At 42.1% G+C, this 23,198-nt stretch overlaps 1 protein-coding gene across 9 annotated transcripts in view; it reads left to right on the top strand.

Annotated features, from left to right (window-relative positions):
• ALK (ALK receptor tyrosine kinase) overlaps positions 1–23,198 on the top strand; it is a 731,445-nt gene that overhangs the window by 553,750 nt on the left and 154,497 nt on the right. For all 9 annotated transcript variants that reach the window (XM_061624970.1, XM_061624969.1, XM_061624972.1 and 6 more), the window contains 2 exons: positions 887–1,021; positions 1,884–1,984. In XM_061624970.1, coding sequence (XP_061480954.1) covers positions 887–1,021; positions 1,884–1,984 — 236 coding nt within the window. The remainder of the gene's footprint in view (positions 1–886; positions 1,022–1,883; positions 1,985–23,198) is intronic.

The following is a 23,198-nucleotide window of genomic DNA, read 5'->3' as shown; positions in this document are numbered from 1 at the left end:
CCTGCCAAGCTGGCTGCTCCTGAAGAGAAGACAGATAAGTTGCCCTCAGATTAGTCATGCTGAATGCGTATATACACAAGCAACAAATTAAACTAAACTATAAATTACTGTAGGCACAAAATGCACATTAATCTCACTTTGAATTATGAGAATATTACAGTTCACTAGTGAGCATGCAAGGCTTGATACATATCCAATCATTTCTGAACCCATCAGGTTCAGCTTCTGAACTGACAAGTTGAAGGTTTCAGTGGCATCGCTACCTGAAACAATGCCATCTAAAGATAACTTAATTGAAAAATTGTAGACAGACTGAATGTCTGTATGATTCCAGCTATGGTGAAATGCCAGGCGAGACCTCCTTCCCCCAAAATTTCATTGATTTGGATTATAGCTAATTATTAATTTTCTTCACTAGTTGATATATTTTTTATTTATTATTTATTTTGACAACTTATATACTGCTTAATTATAATGGTCTCTAAGTGGTGTACATTAAGCTTTGCAAATACAATAGTAAGGTCAGAAGGAGGTCAAAGTGTAGTTGTTAAGAACATAAACCATACAAACTAGATATCCCTGGTTCAAACAGCATCTCAGCAGTGAACATGTGGGCTGGCCTTAAGAAATCCACCATCTCTTTACCTCAGCCACCATCCCATCTATAACCTGGAGATAATAATAATATTATCATAGCTTACAGGGTTATCTAAGTAATGGATATTGAACTTTTTCAAGTCCTTGGGGAAAGCACTATACAGTGTTGTTGCTGCAGCACTGCGAAGAAACAACATGTTCATATAAAGAGAACCATTGAAATACTTTCCATTATTCCATGCGCAGGAATTGCTGATCAGTTATTTGTCTCCTGCAATTCTTCTTGCAGAAAAACTTCCCTCTGGTTTCTACTGCTCCTTTGAAGATGGTGACTGTGGCTGGACTCAAAGTTCATCAGTCTCCCAAGAGGCTCATCTGTGGCACATTGGAAATCCACAGCATAACCACTTTTCTTCAATGAAAGGTATGTTAGAGCGATATCATACCATGAGGAGTATAGGATTAACTTAATTTAATATTGTAATGGCATATTGCTAAACAAATAAAATGATTACAATAAAGTATTTAATTTAATAAGGGTTAGGGCAACGAGACATACCCATATACAATACAAAACTGTGATCATCAATTTAAAAAACCCAAGTTAGAACTCTGATCTGAAATAATCTTGCTCAACATTTAATTTAAAAGATGTTTTTTAAAGCTTTTTTAAAAAAAAATGTTTTGGAATATGTTTTGTTTTAATATAATTTAAAGTCTATTTTTATTACTCCTACTGGATCGACACCTACTGTCTTTTACCTCAGACAGCAAAATTTGTTGGGCTGGCCCTGAGCAATTAAGAGCACCAAAATTTCAGTTCCTTTGGAGTTCTCTTCATACTGCCTTTATGACGACAGAAGTGACCTTCAGACTCCAGCTTCAGTGAAATATTACTTTTGCATCTTTCATAACAGCAAAGTTTCACTCAAAATCATTTCTTTTTAAAAAAAAGGATGCATTTTGATATGGATCAAGTGAAGAAAACAAATCCCAAGCCAGGAATAAACATTGTTTGTAAGGGAAGTAGACAGAGCACTTGCATATAATTCTCAAGGTGAGACCCTGGAGTATATGAAACTGCATTGCTGCATTCAAAGCTTATTGAAAAATGACTTTAGCCATATGTTATCCCTCAATAATAAGGGACTGCCTAATATTTGCATGTGTGTGTTCGTCTGCATGTGCACACAAATAGTCTGGTTTACTGCACAAAAGATCAATTACAGCTTTGACTAACCTTGCTCTAATAACAAATTTATCTCTTCACCTTTTTCCCCTCCCAGAATATGCACTTTTGCTTAATACCAGTGAGACCCCAGTCACAGAAACAGTTGCGGTGACCAGTGCTGTGTTTCCAGCTCCAATGAAAAACTCACCCTGTGAGGCAAGTACTCTTGCTTAGCCGTAGATTGGAAAAATATATCCCTTGCTAGTCAAGATACATACCTTGCCCTTTTATAGCCCTTCACATCAGACCTAGATATAAATGGCTTGACATTAGAGCTGGGAAAAGTTACTTTTTTGAACTACAATTCCCATCAGCCCAATCCAGTGGCCATGCTAGCTGGGGCTGATGGGAGTTGTAGTTCAAAAAAATAACTTTCCAAGCTCTGCATGACATATAATTAAAAACAGTTCAGGTGGTGTCAGTTATTCCATTCCAAGGGCTGCTGCTTTCACTGGCATAGCGCAGCTCTGTACTTAAGTCAAGAAAAACAATTATTACTGCATGTTCACTAATTTATTTATTTATTTATTTATTTATTGTGCTTTTATACTGCCCTTTAGCAATAAGCTCTCAGGGCGGTGTACAACAATAAAAACAGGTTAAAATACAAGTGAGTATAAATAAAATGCACTATAAAACATATGTGAAAACAAGATTGCAACAAAAAAAAATTAAAATTAACATTTGAAATTTAAAATTTAAATTTAAAAAGCCTGGGCAAAGAGGTAGGTCTTTACCTGGCTCCGAAAAGATAACAAAGAAGGCGCCAGGCGTATCTCATCAAGGAGGTCGTTCCATAATTCGGGGGCCACTACTGAGAAGGCCCTAGTTCTAGTTATTGCTCTCCGGGCCTCGCTATGCGTTGGAACCCGGAGAAGGGCCTTTGACATCAAGCGCAGCGAGTGGGTAGATACATAGCGGGAGAGGCGTTCCGCCAGGTATTGCGGTCCGATGCCGTTAAGGGCTTTATAGGTAAGAACCAACACTTTGAATCTGGCCCGGAAACATATTGGTAGCCAGTGCAGTTGGGCCAGAATAGGTGTTATATGGTCAAATTTCTTTGTCCCAGTAAGAACTCTGGCCGCAGCATTCTGCACCAGCTGACGTTTCCGAACCGTCTTCAAAGGTAGTCCTACGTAGAGTGCATTACAGTAATCCAATCTAGAGGATATCACAGTAAACACCTGTGTGCATGCATTTTGAACCCTGGCACAATCAAGGTTCCCCAGACATATGCAGATGAGTTGGGTAATTAAACATCTTGTACATGTATGAGTACTTTTTCCCAGTTCATGGAGGAAAAAGCTTTCAGTGGCTTCTAGCCATGATGGCTAGGCTCTGCTCCATAGGTGGAGGCAAAATGCTTCCAGATACCAGGTGCTGGAAATCATAGGAGGGGAGAGTGCTCTTTTCACTCAGGTCCTGCTTGTGGGTTTCCCATGGGCAACTGGTTGACCACTGTGAGAACAGGATGCTGGACTAGATGGGCCATTGGCTGATCCAGCAGACTATTCTCAGAGCTTGGAAAAGTTACTTTTTTGAACTACAACTTCCATCAGCCCCAGCCAGATGCTGGCTGGGGCTGATGGGAGTTGTAGTTCAAAAAAGTAACTTTTCCAAGCTCTGACTATTCTCATGTTCTTATGAGTTTGCTGCCAGAAACTAGCAATTGTGTTTACAAAGTGTGGAGGCCCTGCTGTCACTTCATCCTGCTTCACACAGTATCCCCACTGTCCTCTCACCACTAGAAACTTATCTTTGAAACCCTGTGTTTGAAACCAGAGAAAACTCAGCTGCTCACCCCAGCTGTGACAAATGGTGCTACTACTGGTGAACTGGAGTTCTTCACCTGATTAGAGAAAAGCAAGGCTCACGAAAAGTGTCGTTCAAATTGGGTTTGAACTCAATGAGACCTGTGTAGTGGTGGGGGTGGAAAATAAGGCTCAGTTCACATTTAAAAGTGAATCTTCCTAATTACACTTCCCAAAATGATATGTGAACTGAAACATTGCCATCCTTCAAAATTCACACTTTGCTGAATTTTGCAGTGCAGTTCTCCAGCCAAGTAATATATACAAAAATTCACATACTAGGGTAAAGCATGCATAGAAATGCTTATATTTGTGAAAATAACACAAAAATGCACGATGTTAGGAAAATTGTTTGCAAAAATATCTGGCAAAATTGCATGCAAAATGTGTCTATCCAGGGAAATTTGCACTAAAATACTGATGAATTTTCATGAAGACTTTTTAAAAATTGCAAACAGATGTGGAATTGTGAAGAACTGAACCTAAGATTGGAAAAATGAGAGAAACAACAACTGACAGATTCACCCATCCCTAGACCTGTGGAGAAGGATGATAGGTCAATGTTTGCCAGAGATATGGCTTCCCTCAAAATTTTTAATTTGTACAGGGACAAGAGCATAGTGAGTTATAGGGCAGCCAGAACTGTCCTTTCCTTTGAACTACTGTTGTACTCCTGTGAATGATAGATTTACTCAAGAAAGGAAGGAGTGAAAACTCTCATGTTTGGCCTTTAGAAGTAATTAACATTGCTGATGTAAATCACTGGTGCTCTTTAGCAATGGCAGGAAAATTACATACCCAAGAGGTGTATAAAATTAAAATTGGAAACCGCTTTGCCACTAAGTGCTACAGAGTAATTACAAGGGAATGCTGCAAATAGGAACTGCTAGGTCATACAAAAACATCCTGGATTGTAGATCTCCATAAAGACATTTCATACTCTATGACATGTACTCCAAAAAGTCCAGATTTATGGCACCCATGTATCTGAAGTTTTTTCTATCCTTTAATTATCTATCATGATCTATATTTTTCAAACAGAAACCAGTGCTCAAGGAATTTTGGTAGATACCCATTTGGAGACACAGTTTTGGCAGAGTTAATTTTTCAGCGGAAACACTGTAAACCAACCTTCAACAACGTGGTGCTCTCCAGACGTTTTAGACTACAAATCTTGGGAATTGGAGGGCACCAGGTTGCTGAAGGCTGCTATAAAGAATGGGAGCTTGCTGAAGACAAATAGGTACATGATGAAAATGAAATCACTGTAAAACAATGATAGTTGTAGACAAGCAGGCAAAGGCACGCATATTCTTCAACCCTCCCTTGTCCTTCCTCCTGTTGATTTTGTCTCATAATGCTCAATGCAGGAATCCAAATCAAAGCATACCTCGCAGGTGGCTGTCCAGCTCCTTCTTGAATGCCTCCAGTATTGGAGAGCCCACCACCTCCCTAGATCATTGGTTTCATTGTTGTACTGCTAGGAAGTTTTTCCTGATGTTCAGTCGAAATCTGCTTTCCTATCACTTGAGCCCGTTATTCCGTGTCCTGCGCTCTGGGACAATCGAGAAGAGATCCCTCCTCTGTGTGGCAACTTTTCAAGCCCTTGAAGAGTGCTATCATATCTCCCCTCATTCTTATTTTCTCAAGGCTAAACGTGCCCAGTTCTTTCAGTCTCTCCTCATAGGGCTCTGTTTCCAGTCCTCTGATCATCCTCGTTGCTCTACTCTGAACCTGTTCCAGTTTGTCTGCATTCTCTTAAAGTGTGGTATCCAGAACTGGATGCAGTAATCAAGATGAGGCCTAACCAGTGCCAAATAGAGGGGAACCAATGCTTCACACGATTTGGAAACTATGCTTCTGTTAATGCAGCCTACAATAGCATTTGCCTTTTTTGCAGCCACATCACACTGTTGGCTCATATTCAGCTTGTGATCAACAACAATCCCAAGATCCATCAGGAGATTTGGGGCAAGGTGTCAGCAGTACGCTGATGGTACTCAGCATCTGAATCGGGAGAGGCCATGCAAGCCCTGGATCGGTGTCTGGACTCGGTGGTGGGCTGGATAAGGGCCAGTAAACTGAGTCTGAATCCTAGCAAGACAGAGGCACAGCTGTGGGTTCTGGTTCCCAGGTTCAGATAATTGGTCGATTGTTTGCTTTGAATGGGGTCGTACTCCCTCTGAAAGAGCAGGTCCATAGTCTAGGGGTGCTCCTGGATCCATCTTTGTCGTTAGAGGCCCAGGTAACCTCTGTGGCTAGGAGTCCCTTTTACCAGCTTTGGCTGATAAGACGGCTGCAGCTGTTTTTTGGGCCAGGATAGGCTGACCACTGTTGTCCATGCACTGGTAACCTCCAGGCTGGATTACTGTAATGTGATCTTTTTGGGGCTGCCCTTGAGGCTGGACCAGAAGCTACAGCTGGTGCAAAATGCGGTGGCGGGACTTCTCACTGGGGCAGAGTGTCACCAACATGTCGTCCCACTGCTAAAAGAATTACACTGGCTGCCTATTAGGTACCAGGCTAAATTCAAGGTTCTGGTTTTGGTGCCCAAAGTCCTATACAGCTTGGGATCAGAAAGATCATCTTACCCCTTATATACCCACCTCATCACTCTGCTGTGCAGGTGAGGGCCTCCTGCAGATATCCTTTTATCAAGAGGTCCGTTCCGCACAACAGAGGAAGCAGAGCTTTAATGTAGTGGCACCCACCCTTTGGAATTCCCTCTCCCTAAATATTAGGCAGGCGTCATCTCTGTTATCTTTTCAGCGCCTACTGAAGACCTTCCTCTTTCAACAAACCGTTTAAGTAGAGACCTTATCCCAGTCTGCATCTGTGTGTTGGAATTGATTTTAAGATGTTTTTAAAGCTTTTTTTTTAAAAAAAGGTGTTTTTAAAGATGTTTTGTTTTAATATGTTTTTAAAGATGATTTGTTGTAATATACAGTATTTTAAAGTTTGTTTTTATGATGTTTTAAAGTGTTTTCAGTGCTTTTGTTTGCTGCCCTGGGCTCCTACTGGGAGGAAGGGCGGGATATAAATCAAATAAATAAATAATTCAAAACCATGCTAGTGTGCAGCATGAGTGGCCAAAGTCATTGGATAGGTATCAAGTGATTGTACAACATTTGCCAGAGTTATGAGTGGAAATAGGTCACTATGGGAGGGTGACAGATAAGTAGTCCCCATCCAGTTTCCCCAGTATAACTCAACATAGGATAAACCTGCCCAGTAGAATGGCTTGGTGAAATGCCCACCATCAGTTCCCAGTTGTTCCAACAGAGGTGAGAAAGGCTATAGTTCAGTGACAGGGCATCTGTTTTGGAACCCCTTTGACCCCTGCTTTAGCCAAACCAGTAAGCATGTGTTTAATCAGTACCCCCACCGCCTGGATAGTCCCTTAACTTGTCCTTTCTCTCACCTCATTTCTTAGCTATAGTGATTTTTCTTACTAACCGTAGGAGACTTTGTTTTATTATCTGATTGCATTTATTCCTAGTAGATGTCTTCCTTCAGACAATTAGACACTTGCTACCTCACATACTATTTCTCTTTCTTTTACAAGAGTCTCCCTTTTTCTTCCCTCAGTGCTATAGCATGTGGAAGATGTAAATATTTTAAAACTCCATTTTGTCACAGGCTAGCAAGTGTGAATATTTCTCATAATCTGCCTGCTGTCAGAAGGTGGATGAATCACTTCCCAAGGTGTATTCATTTTATTCCCTTGTCCATAAACAAGGTGAATAATTAAACTTGCATTTGGAAGTGGATTGGGGAAGGGAAGAGAAAGTCACAGTCTAGTACTGCCCCACCTCTGTCACTCCTTCTGACACTTAAAAGTCAGCCATGCAGATACAGCATGGCAGCTGTTGGTAATATAAAGGCTCAACAGAATTTGGCAATGGTTCTTGTCTCTTGTCACTTTTCATGGTGTGCAGAAGCCTCCATTCTGAACAAGCCCTTGGTTGAGGCTTCAAATACTATTTTACTGGAGCAATCAATCTATGTGACCAGAATAATTCAACAGCACTTTTGAGCCTATAGCAAGGAGAGCACCAAGTCCTTGCCCCCTAATTATTCTGGAGGATAGGAGCAAGTGATCATCTTCATAATGGAGTTATAGCTGGAAAATGTGATTGCAAAATTAAAATTCTGCATTTCCATATTTATTTCCTCTCCATCATTCCCAACCAGGCTAGCTTAGATTCACATGTTAAAATTTCTTCCCCCCCCCCAACCTCTTTTAGCTATGACAGTTCAAATTAACATTTCACAATCAGGCTGGATTCTCTGGCAATTGTAATTTTACAGTAGATTTCAGAAAGACATTGCTGAACTGAGTGTATCAGTGAAGTTTTTACCTTGGAGCCTCCTAGATAAGCCCCTTTACCTTTTCTGTAAGGAAATGAATGGGGAAAACTTCAGATCCTGTTCCTGTGTATACAGGAGCACCTCATGTCCCCGCCCTCCAAGGATGTATGCTCTTATGCAGAGCATTCAAGTACATATGGTGACCAACTATCCAGTGCTTTTTCAAACAGGAGCCACAGCAGCTAGGATATCTTAGATAGGGTAAAAATGCTCCCATGTAATTGTCTCAGTGGATTAGATTTACCTCATATTCAGGATGTAGCTGACCAACATCGTGGAGATTGGGAAAGGAGCTTTGTCCCAGAAAAAATGCCTACTGACACTATGACATGGAGTTTTGAGAAACGGTTCCACTTGTAACATGAGGAACATAGGAAGCTGCCCTATGCCAGGTCAGACTGTTTGTCCATCTAACCTGGTATTGTCTACTTTGACTGGCAGTAGCTTTCCAAGTTCTGTGGCTGAGGCCTTTCCCATCATCTGCTAACTGATCTTTTTTTAACCGAGCATGCTAGGAACCCAGGACCTTTTGTATACAAAGCATGTGCTCTACCAGTGAACTATTTGGTGATACCTATGATATTGGCAAGATGGTGAGAAGACATTCTCCTACTATTTCTTATTGTGGCACATTATTGTTGTTTGGGTTTTATAAAGGCTAAAGGACAAGTGACGAGAGTCCATGCTAACTTCTAGGCTTTTGATCTCTTTCCAGAGCTCTGTCAGTCCTTTAACTTTAGGCTTGCTGCAAATGGCTATCCCTCCTACTGCCTTTCAATAGGAGAATGGTATTGCTGGTTCTGGAAGGGAAAAGAAAAGAAAGGAACCACATTTCATAGCAACATTTGAATAATCTTGCTCCTCTTCCTGGGGAAAAAAACGACCAGTTCACTGGTGCTGGAATATAGAGGCAGCCTGAATAGGAATAGCACTGATCATAGCACCCAAACAGCACCTGTTGGCATATTCTCCCTTCAAGGCTAGTATCCTAAAACAGTGGGTGACTAACCTGTGGAATGGTGCCACAAGTGGCACAGATAGAGTAGGTTGTGGCAGTCCTGGACAAGAACATGACTCATCGGCCTGGCTGCAGAAGAATGAGGCCTGTTAGCCTCTTCTATCCCCAGGGAAGCCAGGGTGGGTTGGTGGGTGGGGGTCGGTGTCATGCAGTAGAGCAGAACTGTCTGATACTTTGAACTTGTGGCACATTTGCCCAAAATGTTGGCCACCATTGTCCTATGCAGATTCGTGTTGTTTCATTGGAAAGGCCAGGACCGATTAGGTTTCTATTATTCACTTTGCTTCTATGACAAAAAACTCAAAGGAGTCCCAACCCAATTTGTGCAGAAGTGTGAATATTTTAGATAAGCACTTTCCAGCATGTCAAACCCTTACATTTTATATATGCCTCTTTTAAAGAGTCCTCATCTAATACAGCAGGTAAATGTTTTTTCCATTGCAAGTGACAGTAAACTACATGCCCCTAATGATGTATCTATCTATCCACCCATAAAACTTGTTTTGACCTTGTAGAGATGTCACAATTCAACAAGAGGATTAGACCCATCTAAATGGTTGCTACATCAGTGATGAAATATATTCTTCTGCAGCTACTATCTCTCCTTTCATGCACCTACTGTATGATTCAGTTTCCTCTGCTTTTTCTGAATATGGAGCTTCCATTTGCCAAATCAGGGCATTCACATTAGAGGACAAAATTTCAACTTCTCTACCCACAAATCTCTTCCTCTGTCTGCCTGCCTGAGCCATGCAATAGATAACAGCGAAAGCAGAAGCCCCCAGCATGATAAAACTTTAATTATTAAGCAGCTGTCATAGGCAACCTTCCTATTTAGGTTGCCACCTGTACTAGAGTAAGAAGAGTAAGCTATTGCTCTTTTGACAGAAAGGTTTAAAACTGTCTAGGTGATGACACTAATCCTGTAAACTATATGAACCCCTTTTGTTGCTGACTTTAATTTTTTTTAATTTATTTATTTATTTATTTATTTATTATGAGATTCGTTAGTTGCCCATCTGGCTGGACAACCAGCCACTCTGGGCAACGTACACGATAAAACAGAATATAAAACAGTTAAAAATTTAAAAACACAGTAAAACTAGCCCATTCCAAAAGCCTGCCTAAAAAACCAGGTCTTCAGGGTCCGGCGGAAGCTCATTATAGACGGGGCATGGCGTAGATCATTTGGGAGAGAGTTCCATAGGGTGGGGGCCACAATTGAGAAGCCCCTCTCTCGAGTCCTCACCAGTCTAGCTGTTTTGACAGGTGGGATCCAGAGAAGGTCTTCTGAGGCTGATCTTGTTGAGCGGCATTCCTGTCGATGCTGGAGGCGCTCCTTCAAATAAGCTGGGCCACAACCGTATAGGGTTTTAAAGGTTAAGACCAACACCTTGAATTGGGGTCGGTACACAACCGGTAACCAATGCAACTCCTGCAACACAGGAGTGATGTGATCTCTACGGCGGCCGCCTGTAATCAGACGCGCCAATGCATTTTGTGCCAGCTGTAACTTCCGAACCGTTTTCAGGGGTAACCCCACGTAGAGCGCATTACAGTAGTCTAGGCGAGTGGTGATCAGGGCATGTACCACCGGTGGGAGCAGATGATTGGGAAGGTAGGGGCGTAGCCTCCGTATCAGATGGAGTTGATACAGAGCTGCCCGACTCACAGCCGAAACTTGAGCCTCCATGGACAGCTGGGAGTCAAGAATGACCCCCAGGCTACGGACCTGGTCTTTCAAGGGCAATCATACCCCGTTAAGCACCAGGTCTATATCTTCCAACCTTCCCTTGTCTCCCACAAACAGCACCTCGGTTTTGTCAGGATTCAGCTTCAGCTTATTCCTTCCCATCCAGCCACTCACCGACTCCAGACATTTGGACAGGGTTTCCACAGCCAACCTTGGTGAAGATTTAAATGAGAGATAGAGCTGTGTGTCATCCGCATACTGATGACACTGCAGCCCAAATCTCCTGATGATTGCTCCCAGCGGCTTTATATAGATGTTAAAAAGCATTGGAGAAAGGATAGACCCCTGTGGTACCCCACAAATGAGGGGCCAGGGGTCTGAGACCTCCTCCTCCAGTGCTACTCTTTGGTACCTCCCAGAGAGGAAGGAATGGAACCACTGCAATACAGTGCCCCCAATACCTAACCTCTGCAGGCGGTCCAAGAGGATACCGTGGTCAACGGTATCAAAAGCCGCTGAGAGGTCGAGAAGGACAAGGAAGGTGCATTCGCCTCTATCCCACGCCCTTCTCATATCATCTACCAAGGCGACCAAGGCTGTTTCAGTCCCATGTCCTGGTCTGAAGCCCGATTGAAATGGATCTAGATAATCCGTTTCTTCCAAGTGTGCTTGCAGCTGTTTAGCCACCACCCGCTCTGCAACTGCCTTGCCTAAGAATGGCACATTTGAGACTGAGCGAAAGTTGTTCAGATCTTGAGGGTTCAAGGAGGGCTTTTTTAAGATTGGTTTTATTATCGCCTCCTTGAGCACTGATGGCATTACTCCCTCTTCAAGCGATGCATTTACCATCAGCTTCATTCTCTCTCCCAGTCTATCTTTGCAGCTCATGATGAGCCACGAAGGGCAAGGATCAAGTAGGCAGGTGGTCGGCTTTAACGTTGAAAGCACCTTGTCCACTTCCTCAGAGGGAAGAAGCTGAAACCGATCCCACGCCACCGAAGCAACACTGATCACCTCTGGCTCACTCCCTGTATCCACAGTGTACGGAATATCGCTTTTAATACGATTGATTTTATCCGCAAAGTGTTTAGCAAACTCATCACAGGAGACCTTATCATGTTCCAGCAGTACTGGAGCAACTGGACCGACCAGTCTCCGGACCACTTGGAACAGTCTCCTGGGACAGCACTCTGCAGATGCAATAGAGGCAACATAAACTGTTGTATATCCCCCCCCTCTACACTAGGATTAATTATGCCAGTAGTATCTGATGGGTGAAAATATAATGTATCCATCCAAGATTACCTGTTGTGTATTTTACCCTTAAGTGTTATAAAAGTAGAACATTGGCTCTTACTGTGATACAGAGCTTGGAAAATGTTCTCACTAGAGGGGAAGGAGGAATATCAAACACAAAAATATAAATAGACCCAAGCTTCACCCCAAGGATTTGTAGTGAAAGCTTATGCCCTTATTTCTTCCATGTGTAGGATGCCAACAACTTGCATGCATCTCTTGAATAATGATTCCTGCATGCCCTGGAAATGAACTCTCTGATCCAGCCTATGTAATTTCCAAGGAACTGGTAGAATCAAGAATCCATTTGGCTTTATAGTTTAGAGTGATGTTTAGGGAGCATCAAATGTCTGGTAGGCTGCCCAGGGAGGTAATCACAGTTCAACACTGGCATCATTGCTGCTCTAGTTATGCTCGAGTGCAATTTATTTTAACCCCTGTACCCAACCAACAAATAGTTCTCTTAATTCATTGGTCAGCTTTCTATTTAGTGAATCAGTGAGGCTGTCAAATCACTGATGAGACAGTGTCAAGCCAAGATGGTTGATTACATTCTTAATGGTGTTTCTGGTTTCTGGCTAACCTACTAAAAATTTATATCAAGGGTGAAGTTTGGTGGTGGTGGGAAATCCAGAAACAATAACACTGACAGCCTAGAGTCAGATCTTTTTAAATATGCCCTAAGTCTGTTTAAGGTCCCATCACGCACAAAGAGTGCCATCTGCCATCATCTGTAAAATGAACATCAGTCTCACTGGAGCATCATGGCTTGGGGCATCCAGATCATTGCCTACTCTTGTTCACTTCAGCAGGTGTGAAAGGCCTTGGAATGCCCTACCACAGAGCTTAGGACCTGTAGAAATAAAAGCCAAAGCCAGTTCATTCAGGCAGCATGCCAGCTCATTCATTCTGAGCCAGCTCATTACAGTCTGTGTATTACACTTTGTGGATATGCTGAGCCCCCATGTATGATGCCAGTAACTCCTTTCATCCAAAAAGCTGACATGTGTGCAAACTAAAACATCCATTCCAATTTACCAAATGCTTTAGCTCTCAGTCAAATATGTTTGGTAACAAGCTTGGAGAGGCAGACTTAGGGTGCTGCTTCAGAATTAATAGCCCCCTCTGTTGCTTGATGTCAGGCTTGGCTCCTCCTGTGGAATTGAGGGAAAGGCTGTTGGAACCCCCACAGTGAGAGGGTTCAGCTCAGGAGAAGCCAGCCAGATCCATGGAATCTGCAGGACCAGCGGCAGAGGTGCTAGAAACTGACTCAGGACCCAGGGTTGTGACTGGGCCAGAGCGCAGGCCCATCAGAGTCCTGAATAAGAATCTCTGAGTTCATACCCTAGGGGTCTGTCTTCACCAGTTCCTGGAGGGAATTGTCCAAGAGGAGATGAAAGACTAGGCTCCAAGTCCTGCCTCTTTAACGCCTTCTGCTCCTCATGGATGGGGTGAATCCTGAAAAGGGTGATCTGATCCCGGAGGGAATGAAAACGTCTTCAGTCCAGTCATACATTTTGAGACAAGTGACACAGGTGGACCTTTCCACAGTGCTGCTTTGCTCCATCACACCCCTGGGGCCCTTGTCAAGATCAGGTCGTCTGGACACAAATAGCCAGAAGCAATGGGTCTCCTAGTTGTTCATACTGTCTAAGTCTGACAAAGAAGCTTTTGTGGGGATGTAAGAGCTGCATATGACCCAATTCCAGCACATCAGTTTATGGGATTTAACCAGCCTGAAGTTGCTGGTCTCCCTGTTGTTCCCTCAGTTGGCCAGAGCTGGATAGTGGTAGTGTGCAAGCTGTATATTGCCAACTTGCAATACAAGGGGACTGCCAACCTTTGTGAACTTGTGGACATATTTCAAATGTTAAGAGAGTGCTATGGGTTCCTGCCATAAAATGGCTGCCATGGGGAGGGCATGGCAAACACAGAATGACTGCCATGGAAAAATCAGCATAATATAACATGGCTCCCATGGGGGCCATGGCATAACACAAAATTAGAGAGAGTACAGTCATTGGTGCTTCTCTCACCACCCCACTCAACCTCATGTTTACCAAGGGAAGTCAGCTATGCCTTGCTGGTCCTGATTTTAGAGATACTGCTGTTAAAGACACAAAAACCCTATTTTCCCCAATGCCAATCCTAAACCAAAGCTTAGGCTGCCATCCTGTATTTATTTATTTATTACATTTATATACTGCCCCATAGCCGAAGCTCTCTGGGTGGTTTACAGCAATAAACCGACTTACCAGAGAGTAAGCCCCATTAAACACACAGACACTTACTTCTGAAGTGGACATATATACCATTGTACTGTAAGTTAACTGTACCGTGAATTTTTAATGAGTATCTGGACATTAGCTCCTGCACAGTAGGAAATATGCCTAAGCTTCTTTGCAAAATTTTCACAATTTAAATTTGCCATGGGGAAGGGTCTTTAATATTCACCCGCACTTATTGTACTTGCTACATTCTTCCTGTTGCCACCAAATACACACACAATCACAGAATGAAATGCTTGTTTGGTTGTGTGTTATAATAGGTAGCAGTTCCATCCAGCAGAGGGAACTGCATAGAGACTGCCATGGAGATCTGGAGGCTGAGCTCTATTTATTTATTTAATTTATATCCCGCCCTTCCTCCCAGCAGGAGCTCAGGGCGGCAAACAAAGCACTAAAACACTTTAAAACATCATAAAAACAGATCTTAAAATACATTAAAACAAAACAGCATTAAAATATTTTAAAAAACCTTTTAAAAGGGTTAAAACATTATTTAAAAACATATTAAACAATTCTGATAGATGCAGACTGGGATAGGTCTCAGCTTAAAAGGCTTGTTGAAAGAGGAAAGTCTTCAAAAGGCGCCGAAAAGATAGCAGAGATGGCACCTGCCTAATATTCAAAGGGAGGGAATTCCACAGGGTAGGTGCTGCCACACTAAAGGTCTGTTTCCTTTAGTGTAAAGGTCAGGTGGGAGGAGCTTGAGCAAGCATGGTAGATCTTGTAAGCATTCTCTTAATAAAGCTTTAGTTATAGCAAGCAGGTTTCTGTCTTCTCTCAGCAAAGAAAGCACTATTAAAACATGGTGTCAGAAGTGAATCTGCTTTTCTGAAGAAAAGGAGGGCAACAAGCACACTGGTGGCAGAAGAAGATACTTTGGCAATGGCAGCCAGCATGATTCCAGTTCCAGGGCCCATGGACATGGCAGATGATATTTTTAATAACTGGATGTTTTTCAAAGCGCAGTGGGAGAATTATGAAATAGCAACAGGATTGGATGGCAAAGATAAAAAGATTAGGGTTGCAACACTGCTATCAATGATGGGGGGAAATGTCATTTGCTCCAGCAGTAGACAGACAAGATCCTTGCAATTGCTAGAAGCACTTCAAAGGCATTTTGAACCTACTAGAAATGTTATATATGAACGATTTCTCTTTAACAAATGTGCCCAAGAACCTGATGAAACTACAGATCAGTATGTTACTAAATTATGCAAAAAGGCAGATTCATGTGCATATAGCACTTTGAAAGAAGAATTGATTAGAGATAGATTGGTTATAGGCATTAAGGACAAGGGAGCACAGATGAAAATGCTTCGAAGGCCTGCCTTGACTCTGCAGAAAGCCATAGACATATGCAAGGCTAGTGAACAAACCCTTGTGCAAATGCAAGAAATGCACCCTTCAGAAGCTGATAGCATGCATTATATCAGCAAAACTAAACATTCTGACATGCATATGCCATCATGCAAAAATAGTGCTGAGCCCAGAAGATTTCAAAGTGAGAGTTGTGGATACTGTGGCAAAATTCATGGTCCTGGCAAATGCCCAGCATTTGGAACTATTTGCAGAAGCTGTGGTAAAAGAAATCATTATGCAAGAGTTTGCAAGCAATCTAAACAGAAAAAAATCTGCACATTGCACAAATCTGCAATGATGACCTATACAGTAAATCAGACAGTGATATTTTCTACATGCATGACATCAAAACAGTGCATACTAAGACAAAAAAAGTGGTTTGTCAAACTTGTATTAGCACCTTGCCCAGGAACTTTGCAGTCCTGGCTCAAGCAAGACACTGAATGTCAAATAGACAGTGGTGCATCTGTAAATGTAATGGGTTACAGAGATTATCTCAATGTTATGCAAGATGGAGAGGCAAAGCCATCATCAAGCAAAGCTAAGCTGAGACTATGTGATGGCACAATTCTCACACCACTAGGTCAATGTGTGCTGCAGGCAGAATATCAAGGAAAAAGATATCAGCTAGAATTCCAGATTGTGAATTCAAGGCAAAAGCCCCTCCTATCAGCAAGCACTAGTGAACGTATCAAACTGGTAACATTAAATATTACACAAGACATGTAGCCAACAGTACAAGGTGGCATAGCAAAGGCACAAATTCTTAAAAATTACCATGATGTCTTTGAGGGACTTGGCTGTCTTCCAGGCACCTTACATTTCAATGTGGATGACACTGTGCAACCAGTGCAACATATGCCATGTAGAGTTCCTGTCACATTAAAAGAAAAAATCATATCTGCAATAACACAAATGGAAAAAGATGGAATAATTCCCAAAGTGACAGAACCTACCAAGTGGATAAGCAGCATGGTAGCCATAGAGAAACCTGGTAAACTTCGTGTCTGTATAGGTGCAAGTAATTTAAACAAGGCATTATTACGAGCTCACTACCAGATGCCCACCATAGAAGAAATCTTACCAGACCTTGCCAAGGCAAAAATATTCTCTGTCTTAGATGCAAAGGATGGGTATTGGCAAATCTTATTAGATGAAGAAAGCAGCCACCTTACTACATTTTGGACCCCAGAAGGACGTTATAGGTGGCTGAGAATGCCCTTTGGAATAAAACCAGTAGCAGAAGAGTATCAGCGCTGCCAACAAGATGCACTGGTGGGTCTCAAAGGAATCAGTGTAATTGCAGATGACATTTTGGTATATGGCTGTGGAGATTCAATGGAGAATGCCATAGCTGACCATGATCGCAACCTCATCTCTCTTCTGGAAAGGGAGAGAAAAGTCAATCTGAAACTCAATAAAAATAAGATGAGGCTACGACCAACAGCAGTACCCTATATGGGACACCTCCTAATATCACAAGGCTTACAACCAGATCCAGAAAAGGTGAGAGCTATCCAGCAGATGCCTAAACCATCCAATACCAAATCTCTTCAGCAGTTACTGGGATTTGTTAATTATCTGACTAAATTTCTTCCTTGCCTTTCTGATGTTTGTGAGCCTCTCAAAGAACTATTGGACACAGGTGCAACTTGGATGTGGCTACCTCAACATGATGCAGCCCTCCAACAGATCAAAGACTTGATTACTAGACATCCCATGTTGAAGTATTATGACATGAATGAAAATGTCACCATCCAATGTGACTCCAGTGAACCCCGCCTGGGTGCTGTACTTTTGTAAAAAGGACAGCTTGTTGTTTTTTGCATCAAGGTCTTTATCACAGACTGAACGGCATTATGCCCAAATTGAAAAAGAATGCTTAGCAACAGTGTTTGCTTGTGAAAAATTTGACCAATATATACGAGGTCAGAAATGCATTAAGGTTGACAGCAATCATAAGCCTCTAGAAGTTATTTTTAAGAAGTCATTGCCATCAGCTTCAAAAGCCTCAACACATGCTTCTTAGGCTACAATGCTATCCCTTGAAGGTACAATATAAAAAAGGAGCTGAGATGTACATAGTGAATCTCCTATCCAGAGCACCCTTGCCACATGACAGGCACACTGACAAGCAAGACTGTGAGATACTCAATTCCCTTGACACGCAAGCCACACAAAAGGAACTAGAAAGCATTAATCAAGCTGCTTATATACCCATCTCATATCAAGGACTTCAAAGAATCCAGGAACATACTTTACAGGACAAAGAGCTGCAAGTATTGATATCTGTTGTCTTAGCAGCTTGGCCAGACACCCGGGACAATGCTCCAGTGTCTACTGGAACTATTGCGATGAATTAACTGTCCAAGATGGCATCATATTCAAAGGACACCGGATATTCATTCCAAAGGCCATGAGAAAAGACATATTATCAAGAATACATCACAGTCATTCTGGAATAGAAGCATGTTTGTGGAAAATTAGAGACGTGGTATACTGGCCAAACATTACTAATGACATCAGAGACCTTGTACACAACTGTGATGTATGTGCTGAGTTCCAAGCCAGTCAACAAAAAGAACCATTGGTGAAACACAGCATTCCTAACAGACCATGGAGTAAGGTAGGGATGGACCTTTTCACAGAAAACTGCAGCAATTATCTCATTCTGGTAGACTACTATTCAGACTTCTGGGAAATAGATAAACTGCTAGATACAACATCAGTAACTGTAATAGAAAGAACCATGAACCACTTCAGCAGACGTGGCATACCTGACTGTGTGATTTCAGATGGTGGACCACAGTTCACTTCCAAAGAATTTGCCACATTTTCAAAATACTGGGAATTTCACCACATAACTTCACCTCCTTACAACAGTCAGTCTAATGGCAAAGCTGAATCAGCTGTCAAAATTGCAAAAACTCTATAAAAGAAAACAGCAAGAAATAAAAAAACATATGGCAAGCTATCCTGGAGTGGAGAAATACTCCAACTGCTGGCATGAATAGCAGCCCAGTGCAAAGACTTATGTCCAGATGCACACAATCCTTTCTACCTACAGCTCTTGCATTATTGAAACCCAAAATTGCAATTAAAGTCACAGATCAGCTGCAACACAATGAAACTAAAAGCTATTATGACAGGGATTCAAAATAGCTACCACCTCTGCATACTAGAGATTCTGTATGTGTCCAATTATTTCCTCAAGACAAGACGTGTCCTTGGACGAAAGGAACATGCATGGGACAAATAAATCCCCGGACTTATATTGTTGAAGTCAATGGGCTCTCACATCAACGGAATCATAAGTTCATTCGCCTAATGAGTCCTCAGAGACTTAAAGACACCTCAGATGCAGTGGATGATGATGTACAGGATAATTCCATCATTCCATGCGCTCATGAAGATGCACACCATACTCCAGGCCCTGAACCACAAAATAAAGAGACACATGTAACTGTATCATCAACACCGAACAGTGACAGTGTCAAGAGCACATGTACCCGCAATCATATCAAACCACCTAAACGATACACAGATTTTGTATAAGATGACTGAAAGGCAGTTTAATTATCAGTCATTCAGAACCAGCGCTACTTTCAAGTTAATTGTTTAGTTCAAGAAGTTTTACTTACGTTGTTTGCATGTTCTTATAACAAATATGACACTGGGGATGTTATAATAGGTAGCAGTTCCATCCAGCAGAAGATCTGGAGGCTGAGCTCTAGTGTAAAGGTCAGGTGGGAGGAGCCTGAGCAAGCACGGTAGATCTTGTAAGCATTCTCTTAATAAAGCTTTAGTTATAGCAAGCAGGTTTCTGTCTTGTCTCAGCAAAGAAAGCACTATTAAAACATTGTGGACAGGGTGGTGATCTAAGGAACCAAAGGAACTATCAGTTGCCTTCTGTACTGCCAGCCAGCATAATTTGAGAGGCAGGTGGCCACGTATATTGCACCCAGGTGGCAGGAGTTGGTCAGCTCTCTGCTTTCTGAATTAAAAGAAACAAAAATAGACAAATGTGGGACCCCCTGACTCTCTTAGCACTGCTCGCATGTCCTTAGTCCAATTCACAGTTCCAGAAGTCATAGTTTTAAAAACATTTATGTTGCTGGTCAAAGTTGATTTAATTTTTTTAATAAAATATTATTGAATGTTTGTAGAGAAATGGGAAATCAATTTGAGGTGTTCATGGTATATTTAAGTGTCATATTTACAGTACTAAAATGAAAGTTGAATTGGGATCAAACTACACTTTGTGCACTAAAGCACAAGAAGAACAAGGTGCTCCATCTTTTTTATTTCCCAATTTCAAAGGTTGAGCAATTATCTACTCCAAAGTATAGCATCCCAAAATAGCTTTTCCTGAAAAGGATGGGAGGAGGCTATCCACGTTGGAGAGGCTGTCCAGGTTTATGTGTATGCGTGTGATGTGCAGTTAGGTCCACTGATGTTCTTGTGGTCTTACCAATTATGTTACCAAACCAAAATTTCCATCAGTTCTCATGCTGTTGATCCCCATGGTACATGTTGCATAATCTAACATGTGTCTGAATAGTGAAAGGCAGCCTGATAGCTAGGGAAAGTGGCCTTCTCCAGCTCAGTTTGCTTTACCATGTCATGTTAAAATGGTCAGGAAGAAACATGTTTTCTTCTGTTTTTAAAACATTTTTGATATTAGTCCATTTCAGAAGTTACAGAATTGCTAGACCATTGCATGGGAAAGGTGGGAGTGGAATTGCAACAGCAGGTTCCTCCCCCAATCTTCCCTAAATAGAACAAGTTTAGAGAACTCCTACATGTAGCTTTAAATTCATAATGAACTCATGGGTGGGGGAAGGAACCTGCCACTGCAATTTCACTCCCGCCCCATATGTTAATTTAGCCCTATTATTATGCCTGAAAAGGGCTAGAGTTCCTCACCAAAGGTTTCTGGGGGAAAGTAGCAGTCAATGGGTAACAGGACAGATCCTCTAATGCTGCCTTCACCAACTTGGTGCCTTCCAGATATTTTGGACTACTGTACAACTTCCATCAGCCCCAGCCAGCACAGCTGCAGTGGCTGGGGCTGAGGGTTGTCCAAATATCTGGCAAAAGCTTCTCTAATAGACAGGGATTGCTTGTGAAACGATTAAAAATATAGAGGGATTTTAAAAAGCACGACTGCTTTGAGACAAGGCCCAGTTCTCTGATTTTCCACTTGATGTCAAATAATCCCTTATACAATGTAGCCTCAGTAAATTACTCCCTTCTATTCTCAAGTTGTTTTTGGTCTGATGTTGCATAAATCTGTGTGCTTCCCGCATCCCCCATATACTGTTTCTTATTAGCAGCAACCTAAACCATTTTAAGCTATATACTGCAATTTCATAATGCAGAAGTGTTGAGAATGGCCCAAATTACAAAGGATATTTCATTTCTGACAGTGAGAGTAAGCAAGTTCTAAAATGAGAAAACACCAGGAAATAATTTTATATGCAGCAATAAAGGGTCACAGAGGGACGTGGTTACACTAAACCTAAATTAATCCTTGGGACCACTTTGGGGTATGGTCCTTTAATTAATAAAAATCCAAATACCACTGGATTATAATTGGAAAGTCTATAATAACCTGCAGAGAGGAGTGGAAAAAAACCTGATTTTTGAAAGGAATATCAAGGGGGATGATGGTGTAATTGCTGGCAACACCCTCTTATTGCAGACTTTCCGCTCATCTCTGCTGCTGCCTGAATATAAAAGAGTTCATTACTGAAAAGGCTGTCGATTTTAACTTGTATCTATTAAGCCATGTCTGAAGGGAGAGAGGGATTCTTGCTATTTTGAAACACACAAGCAGTAGCACTCTCCCTTTTTATAGGAGGATGTGCATTCAAGATGGAACTGAGTGGACAACTCTGATGCTTGAGATTTCACACCTGACCAGTGTGGTGTAGTGTTTAAGGTGTTGGACTACGACCTGGGAGACCAGGGTTTGAATCCCCACACAGCCATGAAGCTCACTGGGTGACCTTGGGCCAGTCACTGCCTCTCAGCCTCAGAGGGAGGCAATGGTAAACCCTCTCTGAATACCGCTTACCATGAAAACCCTATTCATAGGGTCGCCATAAGTCAGGATCGACTTGAAGACAGTCCATTTCCATTTTCTTTTTTGGTGAAGCATGTGGTCTCAGAAAGAAAAAAATTCTCAACAGCTAACATGTGTAATTGAAAGTCAGTTGGGACTGGGGGCAAGAGGAATATTAGCACAAGAGACTTATGAACATAGTTAAAGCCACAAAATAAGCATAATTGCAGTGCTGCAATAATCAGTGTAGCACAATTTAACAATCTACCCAGAATGAAGCCTCTAGGAAAAAAGGGGAGGAAGTGACAAAGTGGTTGTTCCATAAGCCCTCAGAACTGTAAATTAAGGCTATTGCACATTAGAAAGGGTTGCCACCAACTAACACTCTTGACAAGGGTGGGCAACTTTTTTCAGCCTGAGGATCAGATCCAGAACTGGCCCACCATCCATGGGCCATTTTTGATGGGTGAGTGGAGAAGCCCACCTGTCAATCAATTGATATCATGACACCATTATTACGTTAGGTGACAATTTCAAAGGGGCACACTATTAGCGCAGATCAACTGATTGGGGCTGACAGCAAGCCCCACTTTGTCCAATTGCAGACACAGTTTGGATTCAAAGCACATCTGCAAATGGATATTTTTCCTATATAGACTACCAAAACTGTCTGCAAAGCTGCAGAAGAAAAATGTCCATTTGCCAGCACAATTTGACTCTAAACCACATCTGCAAATAGACAAATTCAAAGCAGCTGGATGCCAATGCTAATCAGCTGATTGGTGCTCTTACTAAACCCTGTCTCCCATGGAACAATTGAGAGGGCATTTTAAGGTCCCATTTGTTCCTTTCCAACTGTGTCTTTACCTGTCCCACACCTGATGCCACACATGATGTCAGGTGTGGGGCAGATGGTTGTTGCTGGGGAAAAACTGCTTCATGGATTATATATAGACCCCTGCCAAGCCAAGTTAGGCTTGCAGGCTGGAGATTTCCCATTGCTGTTCTAAGAATTTAGTAATGCCTCCCATGCTACCTAACACCATGAAAACACTGGGAGAGGTTGTCAGGGGATAGGGAGTTTGGTGGCATCAATATGCTGATGAAACCCAACTCCCTCTTTTTTTCCCCATCATATGCACCTGAGGCAGTGCAATGCTTGAATGCTCACCTGCAATCTGTGTGGACTAGATGAAGATGAATGAAGTTAAGATCAATCCAGATAAAATGGAACTGATTATAGAGGGGAATATAGTGAATTGGCTACCTAGGGATATGCCTGTTCTGAAGAGTCACACTCCCCTCTGAGGTTTGCTGCTTGAGGATATTTGGATTGCAGCTTAGATTCCCAAGTAGCAGTTGTCACCCAGAGTGCATTTGATGAGCTTTGACTAATATGCTAGCTATGCCACCTGCTAGGAGCAGTAACAGGCAGTAGGGGAGTGGTTGGGGCTCCATTGTTCTCCT

The sequence above is a fragment of the Rhineura floridana genome, chromosome 4, assembly GCF_030035675.1.
Source record: "Rhineura floridana isolate rRhiFlo1 chromosome 4, rRhiFlo1.hap2, whole genome shotgun sequence".
In the NCBI taxonomy this organism is placed as follows: Eukaryota; Metazoa; Chordata; class Lepidosauria; order Squamata; family Rhineuridae; genus Rhineura; species Rhineura floridana.
Note: the sequence above shows the minus strand (reverse complement) of the source record. Positions and strands in the feature narration are given on the sequence as shown.